Genomic DNA, 11,658 nt, shown 5'->3' on the forward strand with positions numbered 1-11,658 from the left:
CGTTATAACTGTTTCTGTTTTTGCCTCTCCTTCCTTTCCCCTCCCTCTCCCTCAGTTCTGTGCTCTCTCCAGGTCTTCCTGCCTCTGGAGCTGCAGAGTCTGGATCTGCGACTGCAAACCACCTGTTGCCCCCATGATCCTGTTCAACACCTGTTGTTAAATCTATTGTAGTAATTATAATTATCTTCATCATTATGCTCTCTCTCTCTCCCCCCAAATGTCTGAGGCAGATGGCCACTCACCCTGACTGTTCTGCTCAAAGATTTTCCTTGCCACTGTCACCAAGTGCTTGCTCCTACTCCTGCTCTATTTGAAAAGTGCATTGAGATAACTGTCTGTTGTGATTTGGAGCTTTTTATATAAAAACTATGCTCCTTCCACCAGGTGAGATCTTGATACTAGTGCTGCTTTACACACTGAAAATGACATTTGAAAAAGTCAACTGTGTACTGAAGAAACTCATGAAAACTCCGTCTCCATTTTTACAATGTATTCACTTTATTTTTTACTAACAAAGGCAAAATATTACATAAGTGGCCTATCCCTTAGACTCATTCCAATTTTAAAACCAAAATTACAAATCATTAATTGATTCACAAACAATCAACCCTCATCATTAATTAATAGCTACATCTATAATTCCAGCGCAAAAACAGATAAAAATACAGTTTAATTAGCAAAACATCACAGAAGATAAGGTAAAGGATGTTTTTTTATTTGAAGTGGCCCAACATCTTCCTCTGCTGGTTCTGTCTACTGAGGAGACGAGAACCTTCCGAGGAAGAGGATGGACTTGGTCGTGTTGTGTCTGATGAAGAAGAGGAAGGGATGGTCTGCTGTGAAGTGTTCCTCCCTCAACATACAGAATGCTACCATGCCAGCCGTGGCTGCAGCCGCCTCTGTGCCCTCCTCGTTCACCTCCACGAACGCTTTGTGTGCCACCGTGGACAGGAAGAGTCCACCTTTGCCGTTCATGCCAGACAGGTCGGCCTTCGCTGAGCAGAACACGTCCGTCATGCCCAGTTTAGCCAGAGGCTCGTTCAGCTCGTAGTCTTCCTCCAGCTTGAACTTTGGCAGGTGAATGATGACTTCTGAGTGGACGTCCATGTTTTCCCTGTTGGTCCATTCATCCAGCCTCTCCTGTGTCAGCTCATTCTCCAGCTGCAACAGAACAAATACTTTTTTATTGTATCTCTCAAACTCGTGTTTATATTAAGATGCTGTAAGCATTAGCTTGGGAGATGCTCATTCAATCCTATAGTTAGAGAGCTGTTGTGGTCTTGTCTTTGCTAAACTGGACTCATTGTTTGATGAATGCAGTTTCATGTTAAACTAAAATTACTGCCAAGCATCCTAGTTGCAGGAAATAGTCTCTCCTTCCTGAGTTACAGCGTTGAATAATGGTCGGAAGTGTTTTTACAGAACATTATGATGTCACAGTGACCTTGACCTTTGACCTTTGACCACCAAATTCAAATCAATTTGTCCATGAGTCCAAGTGAATGTGTCAAATTTGAAGAAATTTCCTCAAGGCGTTTCTGATATATCGCCTTCACGAGAATGGTGATGTACGCATGTACAACCTGAAAACATACTGCCTCTGGCCCTGGCTGTGATGCACACACGCATTTGCACACACCTAAATCTAGTATTCACACAATTTTGGTGTCCACTTTCTCATGAGTAAAATATCTGACCCTTTAGTGCCAAGATGTTCCTGTCTTCACCAGCTAGTCTCTAACTTTATCTGTCTGCTGTTTGGTGCTCGACATGTAGTGTTCAGTGGGATTATCTGAGGTGTAGTATCTAGGTGGTGTACCTTCAGCAGAGGGTTGGAGCCGTCTTCGGACTCATCAGGCAACAGAATGAACATGCTGAGATCTTCCTCCATGTACGGCAGCTCCAGGATCTGCACACTGTGGTCTGGGATGTAGTTGTAGGGAAGCTTCTTCATCTGGTACATCATCATGACCGGCTTGGTTTCATTCTGACACACAGGAAACACAGATATTTAAGACGATTGGATCAAGTCAAACAATGTTTTCTGTATTTAAATGTGCGCTTAGTTTTCACCTGGTTGACTTTAAAGGGCATCTCTTTGGTGTTTGCTTCATCAAAGCGATTCATCCAGTTTCCCTTGAAGTAGATAGCGTTGACCAGAGCCAGTCGTGTCATTGTGCTGACTGTTCCCGGCTTCAGAAGATCTTTAATCTTATCTGGAATGAAACAGACAATGCAACCAACCCCTGAACACTGACTCACAGAAAGCAGTATGGGGTGATTTATTGCTGCACAAGCTGTAGGAGTGAATTCTATGGTTTCAATTAAGATGTAAATTCTCACTTTCTGTCTGCTGCTCGACCCAGCTGTTGATCTCCCCTCTGCACGCCTCTGGAGAACCGATGAAGTCAACCGCCTTCAGGTCGGCCTGGTAGTGCTTCTGTGTGGCTGCAAGGAATTGCTGCAGAGAAGAGACGACATCTTGTCAGTTCAGTCTTATGAAGTTATTGATTCAGTCAAAGTATCTGCGTCTTCTGCGATATGTGAAAACTCACTGTGAGGAAGTTGGCCGTATTATCTCCATAAAGACGGTTGGCTGTTTTCAGGATGTAGGATGCAGATGGTGAGTTGATGTCAGCGATTAGGGTCTGGAAGTCTGCGTGGACTCCTTCACCTGAGCTGAATGACAGGGCCTGTGTGGAAGTTTGTGACACACAACATTAAAAAACTAGAATTACCGCCTCACGGTTGTCTGCCTCCGCTACTCAGACTAGTTTCAGATTACACCCCTGTTTATCCAGAATCATTAATATTAACCACTTGTGTGAAATTCTGTCATAATTGCTGTGTGGAGTCTTGAGTAATGGCGGATGGATGCACAACCCAAAAACAATATGCTTCCAGCTCTGACTGTCGTCGGTGCAGAGGCATAAAAAGCCAAGTGACCAAAGTGTTGCAGGTGGTGGAAATGACTGCTATGCTACACTTGACCTTGTGCTACTTTTTTCTAGTTATTGGACAAATAGCAGTGGTGACATATTTCAATACAGCCTTAAAGTTGTTGAATCAATCGTCTGACAATAGTGTGCTTCCAATTTGTGGCAGCAGTTTGTTTGGACATAAAGAAACGGTTTTCTCAGTGTGGTGTGGAAGAACTTGACTGGCCTGCTCAGAGACCTGGGGCCGCATCAAACAAACTCCCTAACTTGCAGACCCCGTCTGAGCTGTCTGGTAACCATGGTAATTAGGGTTAGGAGCTGTTTTAGGAAAAAAAAGTCATTACAGATGAATAGTTCCTGAGTCAATGTTCTTATCCTAACTTCAAATAGGAAAAATGGATTACATAAGATTCCTAACGTCCCGAAATCTTAAAAAAACTCTCGGAACTTTAGGAAAACCATTAACTTGTCCTATAAGTTTCACTTTTCCATCACTTAACTAACATGTTAATCCATAATGCTGTTCTTTTATTGCTTTTACACAACCAACGAAAAGTCACAACTTGCTCATGACAGACCCCAATGATGTGTTGCAGTTTGATGACAAAATGCTTAGCTCATCTTAGCTCACTCTCTCATCTCAAAAAGAACATCTTTGTGTTTTTCTACAGATGTTACCAACACTTCTAACTCATCTGTCTGGCAGTTAAGTGTCCTACATTGTTTTTGTTCCTTTTGTTTTTTACGTTTCAATGAGAAATCTAAACAAAGCTCAGCAAGATAAGAAGAGAAACGTAGCACTGGTTACTAGGTAACAGACATAAAAGTTGATAACCAATGTTGGATTGAATATTTAGGATTTCTTGCCTGACATGAGGTAGGATGACGTAAGATAGGAAAGTCAGTTAGGATTTGCTTCTGTAACACCAGCTTGGGAAAAACCATATCCTATCTTTATACTCCTCCTATCTTAGGGCTTAGGATAGGATTTCTGTAATATGTCCCCTGATCTCAAACCCATCCAGCATCTTTGGGATGAACTGGAACGCCAACTGGAAGCCAGATCTCATCACCACATTATCAGCGTTAAACCTCATTCATGAGAAATGTCCATAGTTTATTCTCACACACACACACACACACACACACACACACACACACACACACACACACACACACACACACACACACACACACACACACACACACACACACACACACACACACACACACACAAAATCACAGGAAGGTGTAATGTTGATGTGTTCACAGACTTTTGGACATACAGTGGTGGCCAAAATTATTAGAACACCTGACAGATCTGAAAATATTGACCTGTTTTTTTGCCTCCAAAACATGATTTCATTTCACAATGTTCACTAAACATGCAGATGGTTGTTCTGAATACAACAAATATCAGATGAAGTGAGTCCTACTGTTTTTATCCAATGTTAACTTTAATATCTGGTATGTCAATATATTTCCTGAGAAATTCAACACAAATGTTATCCCATGCCTTCTGCAACTCAAGCCAAATGCTTTCCTTTGAATGTACAATAGATCTGTCCAGTTTATTTTCCAACTCGCTCCAAATTTGCTCGATGGGGTTGAGGTGTGGACTTTGAGGGGGCCAGTCCATCATTCTCAATGTTCCAGCAGATTCCTTCTGTCGCAGGTAGTTCCGGCAAGAGTTAGAAGAATGTTTAGGGTCATTGTCCTCTTGGAAAATAAATCCAGGCCCAATAAGACGACTCCCAGATGATACTCCGTGCCTCGCCAGAATGTTGTGGTATACTTTCCTATCCATGATGCCATCAAGTCACCAGTTCCTGAGGCTGAAATGGCGCCCCACACCATAATACTACACCCTCCGTGTTTAACTGTTGGCAAGAGACACTCATTTTTATATCTCTCCCCCTCCCTCCGTCAAACATACACTCTTCGCTTGTTGCCAAACTGTGCAAACTTGGACTCATCAGTCCACAACACTTTGTACCAATCTTCCTTTGTCTATTTCTTGTGCTCTTTTGCAAATTTCAGGCGTTTCACTCTATTTTTCTCTTTCAGTAATGGTTTCTTTGCTGCTATTCTGCCAACAAGTCTTTCTTCTCCCAGTTTCAGACGCACAGTTCTTGAAGACACTGTTGCACCATTAGTCATTGTGGTGTTGATCTCGTCACACAGTTCTTGTGAGGTCTTTCTTTGGTCCTTAAGACAGAATTTTGAGATGCTTCACTTGTCTGTCTGAAAGTTTATTTTTTTCTTCCTCGCCCCTTTCGGTTCTGGTGTGAATTGGTGGCATAATGGCGGTCTAAAGTGTACTTTACAGTGCTTGGACTGCATCTGAAGTCCTTGGCTATGCGGCGGTAACTCCAGCCAGCATCAAAAAGGGCCTTTATTCGAACCCTTCTTCACCTTAGCCATGTTCAAAGAGCAACATGTGCTTCAAAACTACTTCTAGAGGCTTTGAATTTATACCAATTGGTGGTGTGGCCTCAGTGACAAAACCCTGATGTTACCAATCACTTAATGAGCACAGCTGACTCTTGCATCACCATCAATTTAACCACGATCACACCTGACAATGATTACACAAGTAATTTGGCTTCTTCTGTGAAGGAACATGATTGTGTGACATTGATAGTGACATAGGCCTAGCTTGTTTTTTGTAAGGAAAATTACCTAAATCTCCTTATGATGGCTCTATTCTATGGTTTATAGAGCATGATGATGACTGGTATTTTAATGGCCAATTCAACAAAAACAACTGAAACCTCTTAAATATGCCAAGTGTTCTAATAATTTTGGCCACCACTGTATATGCATATTTCTTGTTGATGTATTTTGTTTATTCATTCATTAATCGTTAACCTACTGCGGCAAAGCAGATGAAAATTCACCATTTGGATAAATATGGCACATTTACAACACAGAAGTCATTAATCAAAATTAAAAAGAAAAAAGAAAAAAAGACAACTCTAAGGATTTACTGTGTTTTTTCAAAAGCAGGTTTTGTGAAGTGAAACCACAACTGAATGTAGCACTGCCAAACTTGACCGCGTATTACCTTTTAGAGAACACTACATATACTGTTTCAGAAGTGTTTATGGAGGCCAAAGTACAGTCGTCAGAAGGCTACACCTGTCTCCTGACACACCTTTCAGTCTGCGCCTAGATACACACCTGGGCCTGATCCCTTGAACTCGAACTGAATTTCATAATGCCTATTACCTCTTTTTTTACAGCTGGGCCAGCGCTTACATGGGGATGACGTGGTGTCATGGAGGAGGTGCATGTGATAGAGAGTCAGAGTGGTTTTACCTGTGCCATCTGAGCAGCAGTGTCTCCTCTAGCTCCCAGGTAGACCATGGCCAGAGCTGAGCTGATGCTCAGCGGAGACACGAAGATATTCCCAGTGGGGTCCGCTTGGCTCAGAGTACGGAGCAGCTCCAAGGCGAAAACTGTGTTCGAGCTGCTGATGGCGGCCATGGCTGACGATGTTCGCTCTTCCTGTGATGAATAAAAGCAAGTTGAAATTCCAAACATTTCAGAGAGACTTTAATAAAAACACAGATACACCCATGTGTTTATTTCACATGTGTTCTTATCTTAAAACACACTTGAACCTCATAGCCAGATTGAATATGAAGTAAGTTTAAGGTGTACTGACTTATGGTAAGTGTCTTCCTCTTTGCTCTCCCCCCATGATTGTTTATTATCTAAAAGACAAAATGTCAAATTTAAAAAGCTTTGTAATAAACATTTGTTTTGTTTTTTGGTTGTTTTTTTCACTACTTGCAAAACCTTCATGTGCATCACTCTGCCAAAGGAAAAAAAGGAAAACGTATGCACATGAAGCCTGATGACACTCTGGTCACATGGTTCTTCTAGTCATTGTAATGCTACATCGAAAGTCCTTGACATTCATTAATTTCAGTTCCGTTATATTGGATGGTGTGTACGCAGATGAAGATTTAATTCGCCGCTTGTTTTAACGCATTTCAAAGCAAAATCGGCGTCAAACATTTTCAGTGAAACGTGCACAGCTGAGTTCATGATGGTGGTCGACTGGAACACCCGGAAATAAACCTGCACACGCCTTTAACTTTAAACAGGGCACTAGCTGCTGTGAAATAACATCAGATCATGTCAAAATAAGCTACATAACAAAGTTATAGCGTCTATCACAGCCATATTCTTATTTACCTGATCTTCCTCCCGCAGTGACGGAAGCTCACACACACTCTCAGCGTGTTGGAGAAAAAAAAGCGAAAGTTAAAAAGAGGCAAAAACAACTGGAACAAAAAAAAACTACTAAAAATCAGAAGTGAAAGTCCCGGGACTGTTCTTCTTCTCTTGAAAGTAGAAGTTGTGCACGTCTCATTTATACAGAACAGACTGTGGGCAGTGGGAGGGACGCGTGACTGCGCAATAAGTCAGTGACTGCAGTCACAAAACTCCCATTATACTGACGACTGAAAAGAAATTGCAGCCTATACATTGCTGTGAAAACGTTAACACAACCTTTAGCACAGTCCTGTGGTAGCTGTGACTTACTACTGCAATGATATGATTTTGATTTATGTCAAACCCAAAGTCTGCTCCATATTCCTCCCGCAGAGCCCCAACCATTATGTCTCGGCACAGACCAAACTTTGTAGAGTCTGGCTTTCTCTACACTGTCAGGTGTATAATTCTGCAGGAGAATAATTGAATCCCTTTTCATTTATTTCAATTTTTTTTTAATCAAAAACTGAAATGTTAAGATATTTAGACTACAAAATACATACATATACATATAAACCCTTTTTATGTTTAATGACAGCACTTAGAAAATTAAGGGAAGACTGTGGTTATGGTTTAAAAAGGCATAAACTCATCTGGATGCTGATCTTGCCAGATGTGTCATGCTGCTTTTGAACCATCTCAATGAAGAGCAGGGCAAACATTTACAAAGTATTTGAACTTCAATCGGATTATTCGAACTGAGAATATTCGACTCCCTCACTTGGAGAAAAAAGTGGCAGAGCATTGTTCCACCTATGTATTTGTAGTAAATTCAGCGCTGACAGTGTACATGAATTATTCTGTCAAAATGTCCTGTCTGCCCAGATCTCATAGCTACAGGGTTTAGAGTTGTATTACAGACACCAGAGAAAGATAAAGTGGATTTCATAGTTTATAATGGAATCAAATTGGGAGAAGACAGGAATATGAATTTACTTTTACTGGTCTTCAGATTTCATAAACAAAATACATTTTCACAGCTGCCGTATTAAAAATACACTGTGTGTCTTCACTTCTGAGTCAAGTGAAAATGAATCCTCAGGCATTTCTATGTTTTAATTTTTTTTTTTTTTTTTTTTTTATGGAAAAGCTCATGGAACAATTAATTCAAAACAGGCAGTCAAACATCACTTTAAAATTTTAATCAAAGCCTGGAATCTTATTGTCTCATTATTTGAGTATTTCCTGTGGTTTCTGGTGTTGCAGATTTCTCATTTAACCCACCAGGACTGCTCGCTAGCAATGACTCAACTAACTAAGATTTTAGACAGTGAATGAACTTTAGCAAATGGCTTATAGGGTAAATATAATGGGCCTCGGCAATGAGTGAGAAGAGGTCACTCTTTTGAAACACTTGATGTGTAGAAAGGTGTGTCCGTATGATTTACTGAGCTTCCACACGTCACAGACGGGTATAGCTTGGCAACCACTCAAAACATGAAAAACATGGCTGATTCATGGCGTCCTTTGGACTCCAGTGCTCTCTGTTACATAAGCACCGTCAATGTCTTCAGTCAATGTCATTCATAAATGGTAAAAATGCAATTTAAACATTTAAAATAATAATAATGATTCAATTTCCTTCGTGAAAATGAATTGGATTTGTTTGGTGCCTTGCTACTTACCCACCACGTATGAGAATGTGACTTACTTTGAGCGATGTAAGCTTTGTGGATGAGGCCTGGCAGCACGTGACCATCCTCAATGCTGAAGTTGTCATGAGGACCAAACACATTGGTGGGAATCACAGCTGTATAACAGCGCCCGTGCTGCTGGAGATACGCCCTGTGAAACATACACAACATAACTCAGCAAACACTTCTAATTCATGTGACTAGACAGTTAGTTAGATTTATTTGATTGATTTCACAGGAAAAAAAACCAACTGACTCAGTTCACATACCTGTTGTGAACATCAATCATTCTCTTTGCGTAGGCATAGCCAAAGTTTGACTCATGAGGTGGACCATTATGGATCTGGTGCAAAGACAGTAAAGTGAAGTTAGTTGGCATTTACAAAACAACACACATGGTGGCAAAAGTGTGAATTAAAGAGGTTCTCACCATGGTCCCGTCGATAGGATAGGTGGTCTTATCTGGAAAGATGCAGGTGGACAGGCATGACACCACCTTCACGGCACCCACTTCATGTGCTGCCTGCAGCACGTTGTCATTGATGTAGATATTGTTCCTCTGGAGGACACAGAAAATAACTGTCAGAATATTGGATGAACATAACACAAATCCACCGTCAGGCAAATGCTGCATGAGCCTTACTGGTTTATTAGCAGTGATAGCAGAAGAGCAACTGCCTCATACCCAAAAATCCAGGTTGTACTTCATATTCTTGAAAAGCCCTCCAACCATAGCAGCCAGATGGATGACATGAGTTGGCCGATGTTTCTCAAACACTGCCCGTGTCTCCTCCATGTTCCTGAGGAGAGGTCATACACTGCATGAAAACAGTTGTTTTTGAGTTTGTAAGTACCAAAACATGTGTTTACATATTGGTGGTATTTAGAAGAGGTGTGGCTCTCACATGAGGTTGGCATCTTTCGAGGAGAGGAATATCCATTCTTCCCCATCCTTGGCTCCCCTCTCCTCTTTGACCACATGCTGTATGGCCCTGCCCACCAAGCCAGACCCTCCTGTCACCAACGCCCTCATTGGAGTGGTGTGATTGCCCTGACCATTCATCTAGAAAAAGCAAAGCACAAAAATGCTTACTGGAGCATAAGCATAGTACATAAATAAACAGGATACCATAATGATAATAATAATGATAACTTTATATAGCACTTCCTTTGGTAGGCTCTTCCATAATTTTGGGGCCATGACCGAAGAGGCCTGGTCCCCCTTTGTTATTGATCTGGAATTTGAAACAATAAGTAAAGACCTGCCAGAGGATCTGAGGCTTTCAATTCACTCAGGAACAGTTACAGGGTTTCTACAGTATTCAGCAAATTAAATTTAAGACCTTTTTAATACAACAGAGAACATGGTGACTTGTACACATTCATACCGGTCGAAGAATGATGGAGAACAAACATCAAGTCCTACATTAATTTATTAAAACGTGAATTTATTGACATTTATATCACAGCTTTGTAAGTACTTCCAAGCTTTATAAAACAACATTCCTAGCAACATAATTAATCAAGTATTGTAACATTGACCCATGGATTACTGAACAGGTCTTAAGGGACACAGGTCCAGGGGCTCCTGACCTTTTGGGTATGAAGTGACTGTTAGTATTTCTTATTTGAAAGTCACAGAGCTCAGTTAGAAAACTACAAAGACAGGAAAAACTGAGAGAGAAACAAAATTACCAGAAAAGAGGCAAAACTACATCCAACCAGATAAGAACTGATAGATGGCTAATAATAATAACTAGAAAATTCCAGGGAAATTTTGAGTGCCACGGGGGCTACTGTCGGGATAGGGTTAGGGTTAGGGTAAAAAATCTTCTCTGTGTCACTGTAGCGATGACATCACGCAGCCCTTGGCTGTCAGAGGTCAGGTCAGGAGCTGCCATTGCCATGGCAATGTGAAAATCTGCCCAGAATTTGGCTTCAAACAATTGCAAATTATGAGAAAACCGTTACTTCTTTTCAAAAACCGAAAACACCGTGAGAGACACTGAAGCCAGAAGTTTCTTATAGTCTCTATTTTATTCAGATATTCCTTAAAATAAGTGAGTAAGCTTAGTGCGAAGACAGAGTGAGATTCTTTTGAAAAAATAGACGATTACATTAGGTGTCAATGAGAGTGAGACAGGTATTGCTGCCGGACTCGGCAACCCCGTTTAAATTTTGTGCAGACCCTGCCTGTCAAAGTTACATTTTATGAATCCCAACAACTATGTCTACATATTGAGAAAAAATTATTTGTCTCCTTTTTACAGTTTGGCCGTGAGCTCGAGTTAAAAATAAAAATAAAGGTTATTTTTTACTGCTTCACGCACTCTAGCCAACTGATGCTGTCACTCTAACTTTGAAGAAAAAGTGATTTCCACTCCTCCTTTGAGTGCTCATAGTTTGAAAAGTTTACATGTTATGTAAAAACAGTTTGGTGTTTTGGAGAGAGCAGAAGTTTCCTCTGTTTTATAGTTTGAATCACATTTCTATGTGCAGGTTTGAGAGAGCTGGGTGACTCAGAAAAAAGGTGAAATTTTGTGGGTTTTTAAAAAAATTCCAATGCATTCCTAATGCATTATTATTCCCAGTATTTTGGGAATAACTTTGGGAAAAATTGGAATTTTAACACCAAAAGTCATAGCACCTCTATGCCACCGCTTTGCCCCGAGGAACTCCACTCAGCTATTCTAGCTGTAGAGGGGTGCCTCGGAGCTGAGCACCCGTGGCACTAATAATAACTAGAAAATTCCTGGAGAAATTTTGAATGTGCCTGCTGCTTGGTGCGTGTATTTCTC

General features: G+C 40.9%; 2 protein-coding genes across 3 annotated transcripts; both read right to left on the reverse strand.

Moving 5' to 3' along the window:
• Positions 1-475: 475 nt before the first annotated feature.
• On the reverse strand, positions 476-7,481 carry LOC130171291 (leukocyte elastase inhibitor-like). 2 transcript variants are annotated; one of them, XM_056379232.1, is made up of 8 exons: positions 7,146-7,481; positions 6,610-6,658; positions 6,261-6,449; positions 2,556-2,693; positions 2,344-2,461; positions 2,074-2,216; positions 1,820-1,987; positions 476-1,161 (listed from the first exon to the last, which is right to left on the reverse strand). In XM_056379232.1, the coding sequence occupies exons 3-8, from the start codon at positions 6,426-6,428 to the stop codon at positions 754-756; spliced, it is 1,143 nt and encodes a 380-aa protein (XP_056235207.1). In that variant the 5' UTR covers positions 6,429-6,449; positions 6,610-6,658; positions 7,146-7,481; the 3' UTR covers positions 476-753. The 2 variants fall into 2 exon arrangements, with proteins under 2 accessions (XP_056235207.1, XP_056235206.1); XM_056379231.1 differs by lacking the exon at positions 6,610-6,658 and having other exon boundaries at positions 7,146-7,479.
• A 1,250-nt stretch (positions 7,482-8,731) lies between these two features.
• On the reverse strand, positions 8,732-9,911 carry LOC130171293 (GDP-L-fucose synthase-like). The gene is made up of 5 exons (XM_056379235.1): positions 9,766-9,911; positions 9,546-9,660; positions 9,291-9,419; positions 9,130-9,203; positions 8,732-9,011 (listed from the first exon to the last, which is right to left on the reverse strand). Exons 1-5 carry the CDS (start codon positions 9,891-9,893, stop codon positions 8,747-8,749), a joined length of 711 nt encoding a protein of 236 aa, XP_056235210.1. The 5' UTR covers positions 9,894-9,911; the 3' UTR covers positions 8,732-8,746.
• Between the last annotated feature and the right edge of the window lie 1,747 nt (positions 9,912-11,658).

Source organism: Seriola aureovittata, chromosome 6 (genome assembly GCF_021018895.1).
Source record: "Seriola aureovittata isolate HTS-2021-v1 ecotype China chromosome 6, ASM2101889v1, whole genome shotgun sequence".
NCBI lineage: Eukaryota > Metazoa > Chordata > Actinopteri > Carangiformes > Carangidae > Seriola > Seriola aureovittata.

Excerpts from the sequence above, each read along its gene's own strand:
- LOC130171291 (XM_056379232.1), bottom strand. The coding sequence starts at position 6,428 with ATGGCCGCCATCAGCAGCTCGAACACAGTTTTCGCCTTGGAGCTGCTC. Across the intron at positions 2,694-6,260 it reads CTGCTGCTCAGATGGCACAG|GCCCTGTCATTCAGCTCAGG; the intron begins GTAAAACCACTC and ends ACTTCCACACAG. Across the intron at positions 1,162-1,819 it reads GCTCCAACCCTCTGCTGAAG|CTGGAGAATGAGCTGACACA; the intron begins GTACACCACCTA and ends GTTCTGTTGCAG.
- LOC130171293 (XM_056379235.1), bottom strand. The coding sequence starts at position 9,893 with ATGAGGGCGTTGGTGACAGGAGGGTCTGGCTTGGTGGGCAGGGCCATA. Across the intron at positions 9,661-9,765 it reads TCGAAAGATGCCAACCTCAT|GAACATGGAGGAGACACGGG; the intron begins GTGAGAGCCACA and ends ACCTCTCCTCAG. Across the intron at positions 9,420-9,545 it reads AGTACAACCTGGATTTTTGG|AGGAACAATATCTACATCAA; the intron begins GTATGAGGCAGT and ends TGTGTCCTCCAG.